Genomic DNA, 24,763 nt, shown 5'->3' with positions numbered 1-24,763 from the left:
ATCTCACATGCTCTGGGACCCAGGGCAGAAGCAGTAATTTGAAAGGAGTCTGAGTCAGACATATCTGCTGATCTGGAGAGTCTCCCAGAGAGGCAGGAGGCAACTGCAACTCACCCTGGGAACATAGACACTGGCAGAAGCCATTTTGGGAAACTTGTTCTACCATGTGGACACTGGTGCTGGCATTCACCATTTAGGAATCCTCCTTCTAGCTTATTAGCCTCAGGACCCAGCCTCACCCATGCCCACCAGCCCATTAGCACTAGTACTGGAACATCTCAGGCCAAGCAATTAACTGGGCAGGGACACAGCCCCACCCACCAGCAGACAGGCTGCCTTAAGATCCCCTGAGCCCACAGCCTGAATAGACATGGTTTCCAAAGAAGACATGCAGATGGCTAACAAGCACATGAAAAGATGCTCAGCATCATTAATCATCAGAGAAGAGCAAATCAAAACCACAATAAAATATCACCTCATACTTGCCAGTATGGCTGTCATCAAAAAGAACACATGTAACAAATATTGGCAAGAATATGGAGAAAAGAGAGCCCTCATAAACTGTTGGTGGGAATGTAAACTGGTGCAGCCACTGTGGAACACAGTATGGAGGTTCCTCAAGAAACTTAAAATAGAACTACTGCACAATGCAGGAACTTCACTTTTGGGTCTATATCTGAAGAAAATGAAAACATTAATTCAAAAAGATGTATGTACCCCCAAGGTTTATAGCAACATTATTTACAATTGGCAAGATATGGAAGCAACCTAAGTGTCCATCAACAAAGAAGATATGGTTTATATATACAATGGAATACTACTCAGCCATAAGAAAGAATAAAACTTTGCCATTTGTACCAACATGGATAGACTTGGAGGGCATTATGGTAAGTGTAATAAGTCAGGCAGAGAAAGACAAATACTGTATGATATCACTTATATGTGGAATCTAAAAAATAAAACAGACTAGTGAATTTAACAAAACAGAAACAGGCTCACAGATATAGAGAACAAACTGGTGGTTACTGATGGGGAGAGGGAATGGGGGAGGGACAATATACGGGTAGAGGATTAAGAGGTACAAACTACTATGAATAAAATAAATAAGCTACAATGATATATTGTACAGCACAGGGAAAATAGCCAATATTTTATAATAACTATAAATGGAGTATAAACTTTAAAACTTGTGAATCACACCTAGGTTATACACCTGAAACATATAATACTGTATATCAACTATACCTCAGCTTTAAAAAAAAGGAAAACAAACAAACAAAAATTTAAGGTATTTTGTATTGATACCAAGTTTTTGAATAAATAGCAAAACACACTTTGATAATTTTTCCATTTAAACTTCAATAATGGGCTTTAAATAAAATTTTAAAGATTAAAAAATTAAAATAATTGAATTAATACAAAATATAAACCCATAACATAATTAAATTAGATAGCAATAAAAGAAAGATATCTATAAAATATCCATGCATTTGGCAATTAAAAACCATCTTTCTAAATATCCATGGATCAAGGAAATAGTCATAAGGAAAATAAGAATATATTTTAAATTCAATGAAAATGAAAATACAAATACTTAAATATGTGGAGTATAGCTAAAAGAATTTTTAAAGAGAAATCTATAGCATTAAATACTTACATTAGAAAAGAAGAAAGGATTGAATCAATGTTCTAAGCTTCCACATTAACATACAATAAAAAGAAGAGTAAATTAAACCCAAAGCAAGCAGAAATAAATAATAAATATAAGAGCAGAAATCAATTAAATTGAAACAAAAGTAATAGAGAAAATGAATATAATGAAAAGCTGGTTATTTGAAAAGATGAATAAAATTGATAATCTTCTAGCCAAACTGGCCAAGATGAGAAAAAACTTAAATTACTAAATGACAGAAAATGCAAACATCAGAAGAGAAAGAGGAACATTATTACAGATGCTATAATGCTTAAAGGACAGAAAAAAAAAATCTTGAACAATTTTATGTCTGAAAATTTGTCAATCTAGATGAAGTGAGCAAATTCCCAAGCAAAATATAAGATATCAAAGCTTATTTAAAAATAAATAGAGAAAAATCAAGATGGCAGAGTAGGAGGACATGAGCTCATTCCCTCTTGCAAGAGCACTGGAATTACAACTAACTGCTGAACAATCATCAACAGGAAGACACCGGAACTCAGCAAAAAAAACAACCCACATCCAGAGACAAAGGAGAAGCCACAGTGAGATGGTAGGAGCGGAGCAATCACGTTGAAATCAAATCCCATAAATGCTGGTTGGGTGACTCACACGTTGGAAAACAGTTATACTGCATAAGTCTTGAGGGTTCTGAGCCCCACGTCAGGCTTCCTAACCTGGGGGTCCAGCAACAGGAGGAGGAATCCCCAGAAAATCAGACTTTGAAAGCCAGCGGGATTTGATTGCAGGACCTCCAAAGGACTGGGGGAAATGGAGTCTCTACTCTTGGAGGGCACAGAAAAAAGTGTGCTCACAGGACCCAGGGGGAAGGAGCAGTGACCCCATAGGAGACTGAAGCAGACCTACCTGCTGGTGTTGGAGGGCTGCCTGAAGAGGTGGGGGGCAGCTGTGGCACACTGAGGAGACAGGGACACTGGTGGCAGGGGTTCTGAGAAGTGCTCATTGGTGTGAGCCCTCCCAGAGTTCACCATTAGCCCCACCAAAAAGCCTGTAAGCTCCAGTGCTGGGTAGCCTCAGGCCCAAAGACCACCAGGGTCAGAACACAGCCCCACCCACTGGCAGACAAGCAGACTGAAGTGTCACTGAGCTCCACCCACCAAATCAGATTAAACTTTTACTGAGCTCTGCCCACCCAGCCCAACCCACCAGCAGTCCCTCCCGTCAGGAAGCACTCATAAGCCTCCAAGAAAGCTTCCTCCACAAGAGGGCAGACAGCAGAATCAAGCAGTATCAGCACTATTTCATCTTGTGGAACTGAAAATCACAGCCACAGAAAGACAGAGAAAATGAAAAGGCAAAAGACTTTGTACCAGATGAAGGAACAAGATAAAACACCAGAAAAACAACTAAATGAAGAGGAGATAGGCACTCCTCTGGAAAAGAATTTGGAATAGTGATGGTGAAGATGATCCAGAACTTTGAAAAAAGATTGGATGCAAAGACCAAAAAGTTGCAAGAAAAGTTTACCAAAGACCTAGAAGAATTAAAGAACAAACAAACAGAGATATGCAACACAATAACTGAAATGAAAAATACACTGGAACCAAGAGCAGATTAACTGAGGCAGAAGGGTGAATAAGTGACCTGGAAGACAGAATGGTGATAATCACTGATGCAGAAAAGAATAAAGAAAAAAGAATGAAAAGAACAGAAGACAGCCTAAGAGACCTCTGGGACAATGTTAAACACACCAACATTCACATTATAGGGGTCCCAGAAGGAGAAGAGAGAGAGAAAGGACCTGAGAAAATATTAGAAGAGATTCTAGTTGAAAACTTCCCTAACATGGGAAAGGAAATAGCTGCCCAAGTCCAGGAAGTGCAGAGAGTCCCAGGCAGGATACACCCAAGGAGAAACATGCCAAGACATATAGTAGTGAAACTGACAAAAATTAAGGACAGAGACAAGTTATTAAAAGCAACAAGGGAAAAATGACAAATAACATACAAGGGACCTCCTATCAGGTTAACAGCTGATTTCTCAGCAGAAACTCTGCAAGCCAGAAGGGAGTGGCATGATATATTTCAAGTGATGAAAGGGAATTACCTACAAGCAAGAATACTCTACCCAGCAAGGATCTCATTCAGATTCGATGGAGAAATCAAAAGCTTTACAGAGAAGCAACAGCTAAGAGAATTCAGCATCACCAAACCAGCCCTACAACAAATGCTAAAGGAACTTCTCTAGGCAGGAAACATAAGAGAAGAAAAGGACCTACAGAAACAAAAACAAAACAATTAAGAAAATGGTAATAGGAGCATACATACCGATAATTACCTTGAATGGAAATGGATTAAATGCACCAACCAAAAGACACAGACTGGCTGAATGGATACAAAAACAAGACCCATATATATGCTGTCTACAAGAGACCCACTTCAGACCTAGGGACACATACAGACGGAAAGTGAGGGGATGGAAAAAGATATTCCATGCAAATGGAAATCTTTAAAAGAAAGCTGGAGTAGCAATACTCATATCAGATAAAGTAGACTTTAAAATAAAAATTGTTACAGGAGACAAGAAAGGACACTACATAAAGATTGAGGGATCAATTCAAGAAGAAGATATAACAATTATAAATATATATGCACCCAATATAGGAGTACCTCAATATATAAGGCAAATGCTAACAACTATGAAAGAAGAAATCGACAGTAACACAATCATAGTGGGGGACTTTAACACCCCACTTACACCATTGGACAGATCATCCACACAGAAAATTAATAAGGAAACACAAGCTTTAAATGACACAATAAATCAGCTGGATTTAATAGATATCTATAGGACATTACATCCAAAAACAGCAGATTAAACTTCTCAAGTGCACATGGAACATTCTCCAGGATAGATCACATTTTGGGTCATAAATCAAGCCTTGGTAAATTCAAGAAAATTGAAATCATATCAAGCATCTTTTCTGACCACAACACTATGAGATTATATATCAATTACAGGAAGAAAACTGTAAAAAACACAAACACTTGGAGGCTAAACAATATGCTACTAAATAACCAAGAGATCACTGAAGAAATCAAAGAGGAAATCAAAAAATACCTAGAGACAAATGACAATGGAAACACCACGATCCAAAACCTATGGGATGCAGCAAAGGCAGTTCTAAGAGGGAAGTTTATAGCAATACAATCCTACCTCAAGAAACAAGAAAAATCCCAAACAAACAATCTAACCTTACACCTAAAGAAACTAGAGAAAGAAGAGCAAACAAAACCCAAAGTGAGTAGATGGAGAGAAATCATAAAGATCAGAGCAGAAATAAATGAAATAGACACAAAGAAAACAATAGCAAAAATCAGTAAAACTAAAAGCTGGTTCTTGGAGAAGATAAATAAAATCGATAAACCTCTAGCAAGACTCATCAAGAAAAAGAGGGAGAGGACTCAAATCAATAAAATTAGAAATGAAACAGAAGAAGTTACAATGGACACTGCAGAAATAAAAAGCACCATAAGAGATTACTACAAGCAACTATATGCCAATAAAATGGACAACCTGGATGAAATGGACAGATTCTTAGAAAGGTATAACCTTCTAAGACTGAATCAGGAAGACATAGAAAATATGAACAGACCAATCACGAGCAATGAAATTGAAACTGTGATTAAAAATTTCCCAACAAACAAAAGTCCAGGACCAGATGGATTCACAGTTTAATTTTATCAAACATTGAGAGAAGAGCTAACACCCATCCTTCTCAACCTCTTCTAAAAAAATTGCAGAGGAAGGAACACTCCCAAACTCATTTTATGCAACCAACATCACCCTGATACCAAAACCAGACAAAGATACTACAAAAAAAGAAATCTACAGACCAATATCACTGATGAATTTAGATGTAAAAATCCTCAACAAAATACTAGCCAACAGAATCCAACAACACATTAAAAGGATCATACACCATGATCAAATGGGGTTTATCCTTGGAATGCAAGGATTCTTCAATATACACAAATCAATCAATGTGATACACCATATTAACAAATTGAAGGATCAAAACCACATGATCATCTCAATAGATGCAGAAAAAGCTTTTGACAAAATTCAGCACCGATTTATGATAAAAACTCTCCAGAAGGTGGGCATAGAGTGAAACTACCTCAACATAATAAAGGCCATATATGACAAAGCCACAGCAAACATCATTCTCAATGGTGAAAAGCTGCAAGCATTCCCTTTAAGATCAGAAACAAGACAAGGATGTCCACTCTTGTCACTACTATTCAACATAGTTTTGGAAATCCTTACCATAGCAATCAGAGAAGAAAAACAAATAAAAGGAATCCAAATTGGAAAAGAAGAAGTCAAACTGTCACTGTTTGCACATGACATGATACTATACATAGAAAATCCTAAAGATGCCACCAGAAAACTACTTGAGCTAATCAATGAATTTGGTAAATTTGCAGGATACAAAATTAACATACAGAAATCTCTTGCATTTCTATATGCTAACAATGAATGATCAGAAAGAGAAATTAAGGAAACAATCCCATTCACCATTGCAACAAAAACAATAAAATACCTAGGAATAAGTCTAACCAAGGAGGTAAAAGACCTGTACTCAGAAAACTATGACACTAACGAAAGAAATCAAAGAAAACACAAACAGATGGAGGGACATACCATCTTCTTGGATTGGAAGAATCAACATTGTGATAATGACTATATTACCAAAAGCAATTTATAGATTCAATGCAATCTCCATCAAATTACCAATGGCATTTTTCACAGAACTAGAACAAGAAACTACGATTTGTATGGAAATGCAAAAGACCCCTAAGAGCCAAAGCAATCTTGAGAAGGAAAGATGGAGTTGGTGGAATCAGGCTTCCTGACTTCAGGCTATACTACAAGGCTACAGTGATCAAGACAGTATGGTACTGGCACAAAAACAGAAATATAGATCAATGGAACAGGATAGAAAGCCCAGAGATAAACTACAGTCAACTAATCTATGACAAAGGAGGCAAGGATTATACAGTGGAGAAAAGGCAGCCTCTTCAATACGTGGTGCTGGGAAAACTGGACAGCTACATGGAAAAGAATGAAATTAGAACACTTCCTAACACCATACACAAAAATAAACTCAAAATGGATTAAAGACCTAAATGTAAGCCCAGACACCATAAAACCCCTAGAGGAAAACATAGGAAGAACACTCTTAGATGTAAATAACAGCAAGATCTTTTTTGATCCACTCCCTAGAATAATGGAAATAAAAACAAAAATTAATAAGTGGGACCTAATGAAACTTCAAAGCTTCTGCACAGCAAAGGAAGCTATAAGCAAGACAAAAAGACAACCCTCAGAATGGGAGAAAATATTTGCAAATGAATCAACAGACAAAGGATTAATCTCCAAAATATATGAACAGTTTATCCAGCTCAATATCAATACAACAAACAACCCAATCAAAAAATGGGCAGAAGACATAAATAGGCATTTCTCCGAAGAAGACATACAGATGGCCAAGAGGCACATGAAAAGCTGCTCAACATCACTAATTATTAGAGAAATGCAAATCAAAACTACAATGAGGTATCACCTCACACTGGTCAGAATGGGCATCATCAGAAAATCTACAAATACTAAATACTGGAGAGGGTGTGGAGAAAAGGGAACGCTCTTGCACTGCTGGTGGGAATGCAAATGGATACAGCCACTATGGAGAACAGTATGGAGGTTCCTTGCAAAAGTAAAAACAGAACTACCATATGACCCAGCAATGACACTATTGGGCACATACCCAGAGAACACCATAATTCAAAGACACATGCACTCCAATGTTCATTGCAGCACTATTTACAATAGCCAGGACATGGAAGCAACCTAAATGTCCATCAACAGATGAATGGATAAAGAAGATGTGGTATATATATACAATGGAATATTACTCAGCTATAAAAAGCAATGAAACTGGGACATTTGTAGAGACATGGATGGACCTAGAGACTGTCATACAGAGTGAAGAGAGTCAGAAAGAGAAAAACAAATATCGTATATTAACGCATATATGTGGACTATAGCAAAATGGTACAAATCATCCATTTTGCAAGTCAGAAATAGAGACACAGATGTAGAGAACAAACATATGGACACCAAGTGGGGAAAGCAGGGAGGGTTGGGGGCGGAACGAATTCGGGGATTGGGATACCAAATTGTACACCTTAAATATATGCAGTTTATTGTAAAAAATAAAAAATAAAAAATAAAAAATAATGTGAATACTCATAACACTTTTTTAAAATTTGGATTTTTAGTTAAAGTTCAAACAAAAAAAACGTCCAAGTCCATATATTTTATATAAAACAGATAAGCAGAAATAGCTAACTCATCTTCTATGAGTTTTGGGGAGAAGTACCTAAATATTCTTTTTACGTCCTGGAGAAAGATATAAATGCAAGGAAAAGAATGCAAAGTAAAATGTATTGCTACCTGAGCCTTGGTCAAACTAAGACAGAATATTGTGGCCTAGACTAGAAGTCCAAGGAAGTTTTTGTTAAGCCTAATCTAAATCTTGATTACTAGCACTGGAAGAAATGGAACCAAACGTGTACAAGTTAACCTTTGGTGCACAAAGCTGGCCTGCACTGTCCAGACCAAAGCCTGGTGGCCAGCTTGGAAAAGAAAGAGTGAAGTGGAGCTGGCCATGTTTGGACGGAAAAGTCCAGGGTGAGCTTATTTCTCTAGTCAGGTAGAAGAGATGATGGAGAAAAGGGAACCCTCCTACACTGTTGGAGGGAATATAAATTGGTACAGCCACTATGGAGAACGGTATGGAGGTTCCTTAAAAAACTAAAAATAGAGCTACCGTGTGACCCAGCAATCGCACTCCTGGGCATATATTTGGAGAAAACCGTAATTGGAAAAGATACATGCAATCCAATGTTCATTGTAGCACTGTTTACAATAACCAAGACATGCAAGCAATTTAAATGTCCATCGACAGATGAATGGATAAAGAAGGTGTGGTACATATATACAAATGAATTTTACTCAGCCATTAAAAAGAATGAAATTCTGCCATTTGCTACAACATGCATGGACCTGGAGATTATCATACTAAGTGAAGTAAGTCAGACAGAGAAAGACAAATATCATACAATACCATTTTTATGCGGAATCTAAAAAAATATGATATAAATGAACTTATTTGCAAAGCAGAAACAGACTCACAGACTTTGAGAACAAACATGATTACTGGGGGAAAGGTGGGAGGGAGGGATAGATTGGGAGTTTGGGATTGACATGTATACACCACTGTTTTTTAAAATAGATAACCAACAAGCACCTACTGTATAGTACAGGGAACTCTGCTCAATATTCTGTAATAATCTAAATTGGAAAATAATTTGAAAAAGAATAGATTCATGTACATGTATAACTGAATCACTTTGCCATACACCTGAAACTAACACAACATTGTTAATCAACTATGCTCCAATATAAAATAAAAATTAAAAAAATAAAGTGAGGTGTTACTAGGGATGTAATGTACATAACTATATATAATTAACACTGCTGTATGTTATATATGAAAGTTAACAGAGTAAATCTAAGAGTTCTAATCATAAGGAAAATTTTTTTTCCTATTTAACTTTTATCCATACGAGATGATGGATGTTCACTAAACCTATTGTAGTAATCATTTCATGATGTATTGAGTCAAATCGTTATGCTGTACACCTTAAACTTATACAGTGTTGTATGTCCATTGTATCTCAATAAAACTGGAAGAAAAAGAAAACTGAAATAAATAAATAAAAAAAGAAGAGATGACTGGCCTGTTTCAAGGGAGCATGCCTGAGGACTATTAGTACTTCTGTTAAAAGAAGAGACAAGCTATGGTAAATCAAAGCCGCAGTTTGAATTTTGGATGCCCCTTAAGCCCACCCATGTGGTCCCACCAGAATCTTGTCACTTCACACATCACATTAATATCTTCTTACTTTGGGAGAAGGAGTAAGGGAAGTGCAAACGGGATCAGAGTAGGAACTTGAATTCCTTTCTCTAGAGTTCTCTCTCCAAATATATTAAGCAAGAATAGCAAGTTGCAAAACAGTATATATTTGCATAGTTTCTTTATTTGCAAACATGCGTTTGTATAATATATGACAGAAAAATTTAAAAGATTCATACTAAAATATTAACAGTATATTTCTAGATGATTATAAAATATTTTTATTTTCTTACTGTTTATCAATATTTTCAAATATTTCTGTAATGGACAGTTTTATTTGTGAAATAAAATAATTTTAGAATGAATGGAAGATATTGACAAAGATTCTGTCATTGATCAAACTCTACTCAGTTTCCTTTGAGCTCTTTTTCAACCAGGCCTGATTATCAGACTTCCATATTCATCCCTGAATTGTCCAATTTTAGCAAGAATCCTGCTAAGTCAGTTTGACCAATACCCCTGCCTTTGATATCTGACTATCCTTGATACATAGATTCCTTATCCTCCACCATCCCCTAGGTGATGTCTGATCACCCTAGCCTGCCTTCAGCAACACTGTGAGGTGGGTTTAGCCAGAATCCCCTTACTTCTGTTGTTTCTTCTTGGTAATTTTCTATCTACTGTTCCCCTGCCTGCTCCTTGGCTACAAGTACTTGCTTATGCTATATTCAGAGTTGAGCTTAACATCTCTCCCCCATTGCAAGATCCCATTGAAGTGGTCCCTACACCTGGTAAAATAGCCTACCCTTGAATAGAGTCTTCCTTACTATCTTCAACAAGTGTCAATGAATGATTTTTTTTTCCTTAATAGCATCCAAATTGGATGAGAAGAGAGAATTATATTTTAAACAGATAATATAATCATCTATGTAGAAAAATCAAATGGAATCCACAAAGAGCTACTAAAACTATTAGATGAGTTTAGTAAGTTTCCAGAATACAAGATCAATATTTAAAAATAGACTGCACTTCTGTATAGTAGCAATAAACATTCAGAAACTGAAGTTTAAAATACTGTGTACAGTTATAATAAACATGAAAACAGTATTAAATCTGACAAATAATGTGCAGGACCTATAATTTGAAAAAGAACAAAAGCTTTTCTGAGGGCAGTTAAAGAATACCTAAATAAAAGGAAAAATGGGTTAGAAGATTCAATACTGAAAAAATGTCAATTCTCCCCAAATGCATTTATAGACTTAATAAAGTTCCAATCAAAATACTAGCAGGATTTCTTATAGAAATTGACAAGCTGATGCTAATATTCACATGGGAAGGCAAAGAATATAGAATAGGTAAGACAACTTTGAAAAAGAAGAGCAAAATTACAGATCTAACCCTGATTCTAAGATTTAATACAGAACTTCATTATCAAGACAGTGTAGAATTGTAGATAGCCAAGCAGATGAGTAGAATGGAACAGTCTAGAAATAAACTCATAAATATATGGACAGCTGATTTTGAACAAAGCTGAGAAGGTAATTCAGTGGAGAAAGGATAGTCTTGTCAACAAATAATGCTGGAACATTTGGATACTTTTTTGCAAAAGAACGAACTTTAATCCAGATATGATACAAACGTTAACTCAAAATGGATCATAGACCTAAATGCACAACCAAAAAATATGACATCAAAAGCACAACCTATAAAAGAAAAAATATTGATAAATTAACTATTAAATAAAGAATTAAATCAAATATATTGCTGTTAAAATTGCTAAAATGAAATGACAAATCATAGAATTTCAAGAAATATGTGTAAAACAGATATCTGATAAAATACTCATATGTAGAATATATGAAGAACTCTCAAAGCTCAAAAATTAGAGGACTTCCCTGGTGGCACAGTGGTTAAGAATCTGCCTGCCAATGCAGGGGACACGGGTTCGAGCCCTGGTCTGGGAGGATCCCACATGCCGTGAAGCAACTAAGCCCATGTGCCACAACTACTGAACCTGTGCTCTGAAGCCCAAGAGCCACAACTATTGAGCCCATGTGCTGCAGCTACTGAAGCCCGCATGCCTAGAGCCCGTGCTCTGCAAAAAGAGAAGCCACCACAATGAGAAGCCCACACACTGCAATGAAGAGTAGCCCCCCCGCTCACCACATCTAGAGAAAACCCATGCGCAGCAACAAAGACCCAATGCAGCCAATAAATAAAAATAAATTTAAAAAAAAGCTCAAAGATTAGAAAACAAATAACAATTAAAAATGGGAAAAAAATTTTGAACAGACACTTCACTGAAGACGGCCTACAATGTCAATAAGGGCAGAAAAAGACGTAATCATCATTAGCCATCAGGGAAATGCAAATTAAAACCGCAATGAGATACCATAACCCACCTATTGAAATAAATGAACGTGAAAGGACAATCATTCCAGAAGTGGCAATACAGACTTTTGTACTCACTGATAGGCAACACAATAAATTAGAAGATAATTACACAAAATTGAAGGGGGAAGTAAATTTATGTCGTTTTCATTATATTGAAAGTTCCCTCCACGCATTCTAGTTATCTCTTCACATCCTACTGCTTACTCAACCCTTCTGCAATTTTCACAGTGAATCCTATTTTATTTATGTTATATTCTCCACTTCTTTGGCTTTCATTAGCAAAATTCTGAGGAAGCAGGAAAAGGGTTACTGCATCTATCAAACAATATGCCCCTTTTCACCCTTTGTTGCCACATTTCAATCAGAAGTTACTTTTTTTAAACTTTTTAGATATAAAATCAAAATGCCACAGGTAAGTAAATTAAGGCTTATTTTATGAATGTTCATGGATAATTTTCTCTGTTAATGCACAAAAACCAAATCTGAACATTACTATCAGGTTCACAATCATATTCAATAATTTTCCTTTAAGTTGGGGTAAAGAACCAAGTCCCTGACCTGGCCTCTGAGGTCCCATGTTACCTACATATGCTGGCCTCTCTGACCCCATCTGGCTCCTCCCTGCTTCTCTTTTTGCAAGCTGCATTTACCATGTTGTGCTTCTCCAATTATCTCGGCTCCCTGATAATCTGATATTCTCTCCAATGATGAAAGCCCTGTGGACGGCACCTGTCCATAGGCAACAGTCACCTTGTTAGAGGTGAAGACCGCTGGACTCCACACAGACCTACTGAAACAAAATCTACATTTTAATAAGATTTCCAGGAGATTCACAGGCAATAAAGTTTGAGAAGCACTGATCTAGGTGACTTCCCACTGTGATCTTTTTTTTGTTTTTCCTTTACTCCTCCCCTGACCTTTGCTTACTAAGATTTCTCATCAGATTTCAGCTTAAAGTTGGGAGTTAGGTGTGAGTTTGGAATATGAGCTACAGCTTGCACGAGGAGGACAACTTTACTTGGGGTTCGCTCCTGAAGGGAATCTAGAACTTTGGCCTCATTAAAATCATGTATGTTTAGTTCAGACCTTAGGATACTAAGCAGAGCATCAAAATTTATAGACAAATTGAAGTTTTCATAAACATACCAGAAGTGTCATTTGTGGTGGGAAGTAATGGCATAAAGTGTGGTTTCTATTATTAAAACTGGAACTATCTACAATGATTGATGTTTATAATTTTAGAGCCTATGATGTCCCATGGGACAACCTGAATTTCTCATACATGTCCAAGTCAACAATGCCCAATAAATGCTCAGCTTTGTCCTAAAGGGAATCCTTGGATGGTATCAGGGGAATTTTAGTTCTTCATTCCTCCTTCTTCTGGCAAAAGCGCACAATTGTGTAATTGGGTGACTCTTCTGTTCAAAGAAAGTTAATATAAACTATAATTTCCTTAGCTTGGGAAGTGAAGTCTCCAAAATGAATCAGTGTGCAAAGAACTGCTACCTGTGTTATTGCCGTTTCTGTGCTGTTGTAGATTTTTCTACTCTAAAAAGCCTAATGTATTGAAAGGATATCCACAATTTCTCATAAGATATGGGTAAGAGAGAAATGATTTGTATAATATTCATTATTCTTTATATAAAAATTTAAAACACTGTAATTTATAATAATTTTAGATTGAGTTCATAAGATGTCAAAATAGCCAGGTGGAAATGAAAAAAATAGTAAACTAATTGTGTATTTTATTTTTGTGACTAAAATTTAGATATGTAAAATAGCTGTAAGACAGAATTATTCCCTTTAATTTAATGATGTTTATTATTTTGTAAACCCAAATATAAAGATTTTATAAGGTAAATTTTGGTGAACCAGAAAGTTAAATAAGTTAAAATTGGGTTTATTGTTTCAGGTCATATGATTCTTATATAAGAAATTATTTTGATGATTCTGACAAAAAGACCTACTCTGATTAATTAAATACTGATTACAACTCTTAAGGTAAAGCACTTAAATATTAAGTCCTCTATTCCTTCATCTACTTATGCAAATAATTTTATTGAATATTTTGTATATATAGAATAGAAATATATATATATTAGAAAATATAAAGGAAAAAATACAAATCATATATATTTAGGAAATATATAGACAATGTCCAGTATGCTTTCCAGCATTTATGAATTAATAAGTACCCACACATAAAGTAAATTTGAGAATTTTCAATTAGTGATTGGGAGTGAAGAGAAGGAAAGAAATTTCATACAAAAATCTACTTAACAACTGAAAATATTGATGTTTATTATTTATATCACCTGTATTCAAGATCCAGCTTGGGCTCAGTTTTTGATTCCCCCCCCAAAACTAAAAAGCCCAAATTGGTGGAGAGTAAAGTGCTCTCAAGGTAAATGACCTGGATTTCTAGATAAGGTCAGTTCTAATTACTCTAATAACAAAGAGAAAGTAATTTTAAATATGGAAAGAACTTTCTGGCAGTGCCAATACATTTATGAACAACACAAGACTTGTAAAATAAAATTTAAAATCGAAGTCTCTTTCATACAGAAATTCTATAGGAAAATAAACTTTGAATAAAAAAAATTCAAGACAGAAAATCTTAGGGATCAGATATTGGCTGTCTAATATATACCATGTATCCACTGTGTAACCTCTTTTTTTTTTTAAAGCTCTTTATTAGAATATAATTGCTTTAGACTGTTGTGCCAGTTATTGCTGTACAACAAAGTGAATCAGCTGTATTTATACATATATCCCCATATCTCCTCCCTCCCATGTCTCCCTCCCACCCTCCCGATCCCAGCCTTGTAGTCATCACCCATGTTAGAGTTGATCTCCCTGTGTTACACAGCAGCTTCCCACTAGCTATCCATTTTACATTTGGTAGTATATATATGTCAATGCTACTCACTCACTTCGCACCAGCTTCCCCTTGGCCACCCCCCACCCCATCCCGTGTCCTCAAGTCCGTTCTCTATATCTGCATCTTTATTCTTGCCCTGTCACTGGGTTCATCAGTACCATTTTTTTAGCTTCCATATATATGAATTAGCATATGGTATTTGTTTTGCTCTTTCTGACTTACTTCACTGTGTATGATAGACACTAGGTCCATCCACCTCACTACAAATAACTCAATTTCATTCCTTTTTATGGCTGAGTCATATTCCATTGTATATATGTGCCACATCTTCTTTATCCATTCATCTGTCAATGAACATTTAGGTTGCTTCCATGTCCTGGCTATTGTAAATAGTGCTGCAATGAAAATTGTGGTACATGTTTCTTTTTGGATTATGGTTTTCTCTGGGTATATGCCCAGGAGTGGGATTACTGGATCATATGGTAGCTTCATTTTTAGTTTTTTAAGGAACCTCCATACTGTTTTCCATAGTGGCTGTACCAGCTTACATTCCCACCAACAGTACAGGAGAGTTCCCTTTTCTCCACACCCTCTCCAACATTTATTGTTTCTAGAATTTTTGATGATGGCCATTCTGACCGGTGTGAGGTGATACCTCATTGTGGCTTTGACTTGCATTTCTCTAATGATTAGTGATGTTAAGCATCTTTTCATGTGTTTGTTGGCCATCTGTATGTCTTCTTTGCAGAAATGTCTATTTAGGTCTTCCGCCCATTTTTGGATTGGGTTATTTGCTTTTTTGGTATTAAGCTGTGTGAGCTGCTTATATATTTTGGAGATTAATCCTTTGTCAATTGCTTCCTTGGCAAATATTTTCTCCCATTCTGAGGGTTGTCTTCTTGTCTTGTTTATGGTTTCCTTCGCTGTGCAAAAGGTTTTAAGTTTCCTTAGGTACCATTTGTTTATTTTTTATTTTATTTCCATTATTCTAGGAGGTGGGTCAAAAAGGATTGCTTTGATGTATGTCACAGAGTACTCTGCCTATGTTTTCCTCTAAGAGTTTTATAGTGTCTGGCCTTACATTTAGCTCTTTAATCCATCTTTGAGTTTAAGTAACCTCTTTAATATAACTTCCTCAAGTTTCTTTCCATGCCCTTCTCCTCTTTATGCACACTCTTCAGTGGATAGGTTATCAATAAATATGCCTTCAGCTACCCCCAAAACTCCTAAGACATTATTTCTATTAAGCTATATACTAGATTCATATTACTAAGTACATCTCATCTTGATGTTCAGAGGATGCTCTTTCCACAAACTGGCCACTGCAGCTGAGATCTTGATTTCGATTTTTGGTGACCATGTAGCCAGTCACCAAGTGACTCCTCCCTCCTTCACTGACCATCCATTTTACATCTAATGTCACCAGGTCCTAGGGACTCTGTATTTTTAATTCTTTTGCATCTTTCTCTCTGTCCTCTTCGTGACTATCAAAGTTATATCACCAATGGACTAGGCATTAAACATGCATTTGTGGAGCATTTTTAAAAATACACATTCCTAGACTCAATCTTGACTGACTGAATTAATTTCTACAGTAATGTCTCACAATGTGTATTCTGCACAAAAAGCTCCACAAATAACCATATTCTGACGTGTAATATGGTTAGAAAACCATTGGGTAATAGCAACATCTCCTGAATAGTATTCCTGACTCCAGCTTCCCCTCCATGACACCTATCTTACACACTAACAAAAAATTAAAATACTTTCAGAGGCCTCTCCCTGTCTTGAAAAATTTCAGTACATACATATCATCTGTAGCAAAGAGTTCAAGATCCTTCACATGGCATTCAATTAATTTTATAATCTATATGCTTTAAACATCTATTCTCTTGACTAATAATCCATGTCCCAGACTCAGAATTTCCCTACCACACTCTATCAAGTCCCCACAAATTTAGCAAATGGTAAGAATGTCTCTTTTATATAAATCTATTAATTTCTACATTATTGTATTGTTCAAATAATTTTGACATTGAACTGAAATTATTGTATTGTCTGGCATTTCTTCAAATCCCTCAAATAGTTTATTATAGTGATATTTTATAAAATTAAAAGGGCATTCTGATAGAAGTATGATTTACTTCAACTCAGCTTTCCAAGTTTTCAATTCACAAATCCATAGTGAATGTTCTTTTTACATTTATTGCATTTTATTTCAGGGGACATCCAGTGAAGATATGGAAAAGGAAAATGCAACATTGCTGACAGAGTTTGTTCTCACAGGACTCTCATATCAACAGGAGTGGCAAATCCCCCCGTTCCTGGTATTCCTGGTAATATACCTCATGACCATTGTGGGGAACCTTGGTCTTATTGCTCTCATCTGGAATGACTCTCATCTTCACATCCCCATGTACTTATTCCTTGGGAGTTTGGCTTTTGTGGATACTTCAATATCATCCATAGTGACCCCCAAAATGCTGGTCAACATCCTCGCCAAGAGTAAGATGATCTCTCTCTCTGAATGCATGGTACAATTTTTTTCCTTTACAGTCAGTGCAACCACGGAATGTTTTCTCTTAGCAAGTATGGCATATGATCGCTACATGGCCATATGCAACCCTTTACTTTATCCAGTGATCATGACCAATAGACTATGCATGAGGCTGTTAGTCTCATCATTTGTAGGTGGTGTTCTTCATGCCTTTATTCATATAGGCTTTTTATTCAGATTAACCTTCTGTAATTACAACATAATACATAACTTTTACTGTGACATCATGCCATTGTTTAAAATTTCTTGTACTGACCCTTCTATTAATATTCTGATGGTTTTTATTTTCTCTGGTTCAATTCAGGTGTTCACCATTCTGATAGTTCTTATTTCTTATACACTAGTTCTCTTTACAATATTAAAAAAGAAGTCTGTACAAGGCATAAGGAAAGCCTTCTCCACCTGTGGGGCCCACCTCCTATCTGTCTCTTTATACTATGGGCCTCTTCTCTTCATGTATATTCGTCCTGGATCTGCACAAGGAGATGATCAAGATATGATGGACTCTCTATTTTACACTGTCATAATCCCTCTGTTAAATCCAATTATCTATAGCCTGAGAAATAAGAAAGTCATAGATTCACTGACAAAAATGATAAAGAGAAATGTTTAGATCTCATAGTAATATCTGTTCTCTTTCCATTAAAACAGTCCTAAAACTGTGCCGATTAGATATTGCTATGTGTTGACTAGTGTTCAAAGTTTTTTGCATGTATAACTGTCCTATTATTTTAATGAGTTAAGATGTTAGTTTCTAATAAATTTCTTAAAATATGTGTATATCTTTTTCAAAAATACAAAGGAATTTTAATCAAGTGTTCATATCATGCTAAAGTAACTAAAGGAGAAAATAAATGAAAATATTTTACATGCTTGTATATTCTTCAGTGTGGCTTTATAAGTGAATTTGTTAAGCATTTATTAAGCACTAAAATAGTGTTGTAGCTCTGAAAATTACTTGAGCACAGATTCTTTGATAGTAATATAGCTGTGTAGCCTGGAGACATATATCACATTTAACTCCACGGTGGAGAGGTGGGTTTGTGTTTGAGTGAACAGAGGTAAATCCCAGGAATTCTGCTAGCCAACAAAAGGTCTTTTATTCCACTTTATTTGGAATATGTTGAATCTCACTTCTTATAGGGACTCAACTGTCATGTCCCACAGAGAAAGAAACACAATGGGAAAGCAATAAGGAAAGACATGAGAAGGGAGTTAAGACAGTGAACATCAGGCCAAACCATAAGAGGACACTCTTAACTCAGAGTGTTTTTATGAGAAACTAGAAGGAGTGAGTTGCCTCCCACATTCTATGATGTTTTCTAAGGCCCTTTCTACCTGTGCTTATTTGTTGTTGGGTAATCTAAACAGTTTCACTAATTCAGAAAGCTAAGAGTTCAGACTGAATAACTAAGTTGGGATAGGTGTGGGAAGGAGAGAAGTGACAGAATAGGAAGGAAATGGTCTCAATCTTCCTAAAATTAAAAAAAAAAGTTTGTAAGATAAAGAAATCACTAGCATGCAAAAGTTATTGAAATGTGTTGTTGACAACAAGGGGCTTTAAATGCATATTATCAAACTTCAAATAATGTTAAGATGATATGATGCCATAGTTCCCTGGGTAGCTGAGAAATACATGAAAATGAGCAAGAATTGGGCTGTTTCATGCTCTAAAAGTCCTTGAAAGTTTGCTCTCCTTCATTCCATACTATTTAAGTATAATAAGTGACCCATTTTCAGAACCATCTTTGCCTTTCCTCTCCTGACACTTAGCTTCCATACATAGTCCCTACCGCTCAGGTCCTCACCCTCAAAATTACCGACCTCTGTTATTTATCCCTTCCATTCTGCTGATATCCTTTTCCTTTCCAAACATACCTGCCAGATTAACCTTTATAAACAGGACTGATTAAATAATATCTTTCTTCAATAACTTTCAATAGATTGTCATTGCTGCCAGATTTTATACATATATGGGAAATATATCTAGAGCTGTACACATACATATGTATTACGACTAGTTATTCATTTGTAAGTTAAGATTATATGATAGGGGTTCCCTGGGCTTTTACTCTGAAAGGTGGCATGGAGCATGGAGAACCATTAATCATCTCTAAGGCACTTCCTGGGTCTGCAAGAGGACAGAGCCTTCCAAAAGACAACTGTTTGTCCGAAAAAAGATGGCAGAGGAGTAAGACGTGGGGGTCACCTTCCTCCCCACAAAGGCATCAAGAATATATCTACTTGTGGAAGAGCTCCTAGGGGACATCTTCTGAATGCTAACTTGGAACCTTGGACCTCCAGAAAGGTAAGAAAGTTCCCATGTAACTGGGTAGTGCAAAAGAAAAAAGGTAAGAAAAGAGATAAAGGAATCCCGAGGAGACATGCCCCTCTGGGAGGGAGCTGTGAAGCGGGGAAAGATTCCACATACTGGGAAGTTCCCCTGCTGGCGGGGACGGACAGGGGGAGCTTCGGAGCCCCCAGAGGAGAGAGCAGCAACAGGTGTGCAAAGGACAGAGTGGAAAGATTCCCGCACTGAGGGCTCGGGCAGCACTCCCCAGCCAGAGATGCTGGTCTGCTCACCCGCAGTGGCGGGGGGCGGGGGGGGGGGGCGGTGCTGGGCACCGATGCTTGGGCTTCAGAGAACAGACACAAGGGAGAGAACTGGGGCTGGCTGCCAGAAAACAGCCTGCAGGGAAAGGGCGCCACAGCTAGCTGGGAGGAGGTTTGGGGGAAAGCCTGGGCCTGATGGAGAGGAAGGACACCTTTGTTTCTGGGTGCTTGAGAGGAGCTTGCTGCTCTGCTACTTCATAGGCTGTAGAGCGGCACATGTGCCAGCACTACGAGCGACCCTGGCTGCTAAATCGAAACATAGAGGCTGTCGCCCGCCACCATGGCTGCCAAGGGTCCTGTGAGCAAGGCGGGTCATTGGCCACACCCTCCCAGTGCAGGGAGTCCTGCGTTTGGGACCAGCTTCCCTGGGAGAGTGAATGGTACACCTCAGGCTCACGCTGACCTCTGCTGCTGCAAGCACTCTCGCAGATTTCAGTTAGACTGCCATATCCCTCCCTCCTTCCAACCTGAATTTGCAAATTAGCCCCAATCACCCCCTCTCACTCCCTCTTGCCTGGGTGGGGAACCGACTCCTGAGAGCAGCCCACATGCAAACAAGGGCCCCAATCCAAAACTGATCCCTGAGGACTGCAGGACCAAAGAAGAGAAAGGGAAACAGCTGCAGGAGGAGCAGATTTAATACCCACAGTAGGCTTGATAGACTCTGCATCTGTGGATCACCTGAATAGATGAGTGTTTGCACAACAGAGGCTGTAGACTTAGGGGGCAACTGTGGACTGTGGGGGCAAACACATGCACGACTAACACCAGACTACAGTCTAAGCTCTCCACAGTCCTCCCCACAGCAGGTGCAGAGATCTACCTAGAAGTGTTGGAGGACTTCCTGGTATGTTTGACTCATTCCTGGTTTTACATATTTGTCAGTTTAATTTTTACTGTATACATTTCTAAGTGGGTTTGCAAATGGGTTTGATTACTCCCTTCTTTGTAGTCTCTCTTTCTCATTTCTTAGTTTTCTCTTCTCCTCTTTTCTTCTCTTTTTGCAAGTGCAAGTGTGCACATCTCTTTGTGTGATTTTCACTGTTTAGAGTTGCTTTTACCACCTGTCTTGGGAATTTGTCTGTCCTTTCCCTTTCTTCCTTTTTTTCTTTCTTTCTTTTTTTCTTTTCTCTCTTTCTACCTCCTTTTTCTACGTGCTGTGCAGCTTCAAGGGGCTTGGTGCCCCGGCTGGGGGTCAGACCTGGACCTCTGAGACAGTAGAGCGGAGTCCAGGATGCTGGACAATCAGAGAACTCCCGACCCCATGGAATATTAATCAGCAAGTGCTCTCCCAGAGGTCTCATTCTCAACACTAAGATCCAAATCCAACCAAAGGCCAGCAAGCACCAGTGCTGGATACCTCAAGCCAAACAACTAGCAAGACAGGAACATAACCCCACCCATTAGCAGACAGACAGCCTACAGTCATATTAAGCCCACAGACACACCCAAACACACCAACAGACATTGCTCTGCACACCAGAAGGATAAGATCCAGCTCCACACACAAGAACTCAGGCACCAGACCCCAGACCAAGATGCCTACACAACCCACTGGACAAATCTCCTTACTGGGGACAGACAACAGAGCTAAAAAGAACTACGACCCTGCAGCCTAAGGAACGAAGACCCCAAACACAGTAAGTTAAACAAAATGAGAAAACAGAGAAAGATGTGGCTGATGAAAGAACAAGATAAAACCCTGCAGGACCAGGCAAATGAAGACGAGACAGTCAGTCTACCTGAAAAAGAATTCACAATAATGATGTAAAAATGATCCAAGATTTCAGGAATAGTATTGAGGCACAAATGGAGCAAATGAAAGAAATGTTTAATAGGGGGCTAGAAGAACTAAAGAGCAAACAAACAGTGATGAACAACAAAATAACTGAACTTAAAAATACTCTAGAAGGAACGCAGAGCCGAATAACAGACAAAAGAACGGATAAGTTACCTGGAAGATAGAATGGTGGAAATTACTGACACAGACATAAAAGAAAAAAGAATGAAAAGAATTGAGGACAGTATCAGAGACTTCTGGGACAACATTAAATGTACCAACGTTCAAATTATAGGGGTCCCAGAAGAAGAAGAGAAAAAGAAAGTGTCTGAGAAAATATTTGAAGAGATAATAGTGGAAAACTTCTCCACCATGGGAAAGGAAATAGCAAATCAAGTACAAGAAGCACAGAGGGTCACACACAGAATAAACCCAAGGAGAAACACACCATGGCACATATTAATCAAACTAATGAAAATTAAACACAAAGACAAAATATTGAAAGCAGCAAGAGAAAAGCAACAAATAACATATAAGGGAAAACCCGTAAGTTTAACAGCTGCTCTTTCTGCAGAAACTCTGTAGGCCAGAAGGGAGTGGCAGGATATACTGAAAGTCCTGAAAGAGAAAAACCTACAGCCAAGAATACTCTACCCAGCAAGAATCTCATTCAGATTCGATGGAGAAATCAAAAGGTTTACAGACAAGCAGAAGTTCACAGAATTCAGCACCACCAAACCAGCCTTACAACAATTGCTTAAGGAACTTTTATAAGCAGGATACACAAGAGAAGGAAAAGACCTAAAAAAACAAACCCAAAACAATTAAGAAAATGGTAATAGGAACACACATGTCAATAATCACCTTAAATGTCAATGGAATAAATGCTCCAACCAAAAGACACAGACTGGCTGAATGGATACAAAAACAAGACCCTTAATATATGCTATCTAAAAGAAACCCATTTTACACCTAGGGACACATACAAACTGAAAGTAAGGGGATAGAAAAAGATATTCCATGCATATGGAAGTCAAAAGAAAGCTGGAGTAGCAATACTCATATCAGACAAATTAGACTTGAAAGTAAAGACTATTAAAAGAGACAAGGAAGGACACTACATAATGATCAATGGAACAAGGCAAGAAGAACACATAACAACTGTAAATATCTATGCACCCAACATAGGAGCACCTCAATACATAAGGCGAATGCTAAAAGATATAAAAGGGGGAATCAACAGTAACACAATAATAGTAGGAGACTTTAACACTCCACTTACATCAATGGACAGATCATCCAAACAGAAAATAAATAAGACAACACAAGCTTTAAATGACACATTAGACCATCTCGACATAATTGATATTTATAGGATATTCCATCCAAAAATGACAGAATACACTTTCTTATCAAGTGAACACAGAACATTCTCCAGGATAGATCACATCTTGGATCACAAGTCAAGCCTTGGTAAATTCAAGAAAATTGATATCATGTCAAGCATCTTCTCTGACCACAACGCCATGAGACTAGATATCAATTACAGGAAAAAAACTGTAAAAAATACAAACACATGGAGGCTAAACAATACGCTATTAAACAACCAAGAAGTCACTGAAGAAATCAAAGAGGAAACCAAAAATACCTAGAAACAAATGACAATGAAAACACAACAACCCAAAACCTATGGGACGCAGCAAAAGCAATTCTAAGAGGGAAGTTTATAGCAATACAGTCCAACCTCAAGAAACAAGAAAAATATCAAATAAACAACCTAACCTTACACCTAAAACAATTAGAGAAAGAAGAACAAAGAAACCCCAAAGTGAGCAGAAGGAAAGAAATCATAAAGATCAGAGCAGAAATAAATGAAAAAGAAAGGAAGGAAGCAATAGCAAAGATCAATGAAAGTAAAAGCTGGTTCTTTGAGAAGATTAACAAAATTGATAAACCATTAGCCAGACTCATCAGGAAATAAAGGGAGAAGATGCAAATCAACAGAATTAGAAATGAAAAAGGAGAAGTCACAACGGACACCACAGAAATACAAAACATCATGAGAGACTACTACAAGCAACTATATGCCAATCAATTGGATAACCTGGAAGAAATGGATACATTCTTAGAAAAATACAATCTTCCAAGACTGAACCAGGAAGAAATAGAAACTATGAACAGACCAATTACAAGTACGGAAATTGAGACTGTGATTAAAAATATGCAACAAACAAAAGCCCAGGGCCAGATGGCTTCACAGGTGAATTCTATCAAACATTTAGAGAAGAGCTAACACCTATCCTTCTCAAACTCTTCCAAAATGTAGCAGAAGGAGGAACACTCCCAAACTCATTCTATGAGGCCATCATCACCCTGATACCAAAACCAGGCAAAGATGTCACACAAAAAGAAAATTACAGGCCAATATCACTGAAGAATATAGAGGCAAAAATCCTCCACAAAATACTAGCAAACCGAATCCAACAGCACATTAAAAAGATCATACACCGTGAGCAAGTGGCGTTTATCCCTGGAATGCAAGGATTCTTCAATATATGTAAATCAATCAATGTGGTACATCATATTAACAAACAAGGATAAAAACCATACGATCATCTCAATAGATGTGAAAAAAGCTTTTGACAAAATTCAACATCCATTTATGATAAAAATTCTCCAGAAAGTGGGCATAGAAGGAAATCACCTCAACATAATAAAAGCCATATATGACAAACCAAAAGCCAACATCATTCTAAATGGGGAAAAACTGAAAGCATTCCCTCTAAGAACGGGAACAAGACAAGGGTGCCCACTCTCACCATTATTATTCAACATAGTTTTGGAAGTCCTTGCCACAGCAATCAGAAAAGAAAATGAAATAAAAGGAATTCAAATTGGAA

At 37.3% G+C, this 24,763-nt stretch overlaps 2 protein-coding genes across 2 annotated transcripts in view; one reads left to right on the top strand and one right to left on the bottom strand.

Annotated features, from left to right (window-relative positions):
• Nucleotides 1-24,763, bottom strand: part of GABRR3 (gamma-aminobutyric acid type A receptor subunit rho3) — a 725,962-nt gene that overhangs the window by 146,063 nt on the left and 555,136 nt on the right. The window lies entirely within an intron of this gene.
• On the top strand, nucleotides 17,133-18,083 carry LOC130830399 (olfactory receptor 5H2-like). Its single transcript, XM_057697607.1, has one exon. The coding sequence runs from the start codon at nucleotides 17,154-17,156 to the stop codon at nucleotides 18,081-18,083; it is 930 nt and encodes a 309-aa protein (XP_057553590.1). The 5' UTR covers nucleotides 17,133-17,153.

Source organism: Hippopotamus amphibius, chromosome 10, assembly GCF_030028045.1.
Source record: "Hippopotamus amphibius kiboko isolate mHipAmp2 chromosome 10, mHipAmp2.hap2, whole genome shotgun sequence".
NCBI lineage: Eukaryota > Metazoa > Chordata > Mammalia > Artiodactyla > Hippopotamidae > Hippopotamus > Hippopotamus amphibius.
This window is presented reverse-complemented; position numbering and strand designations above follow the sequence as displayed.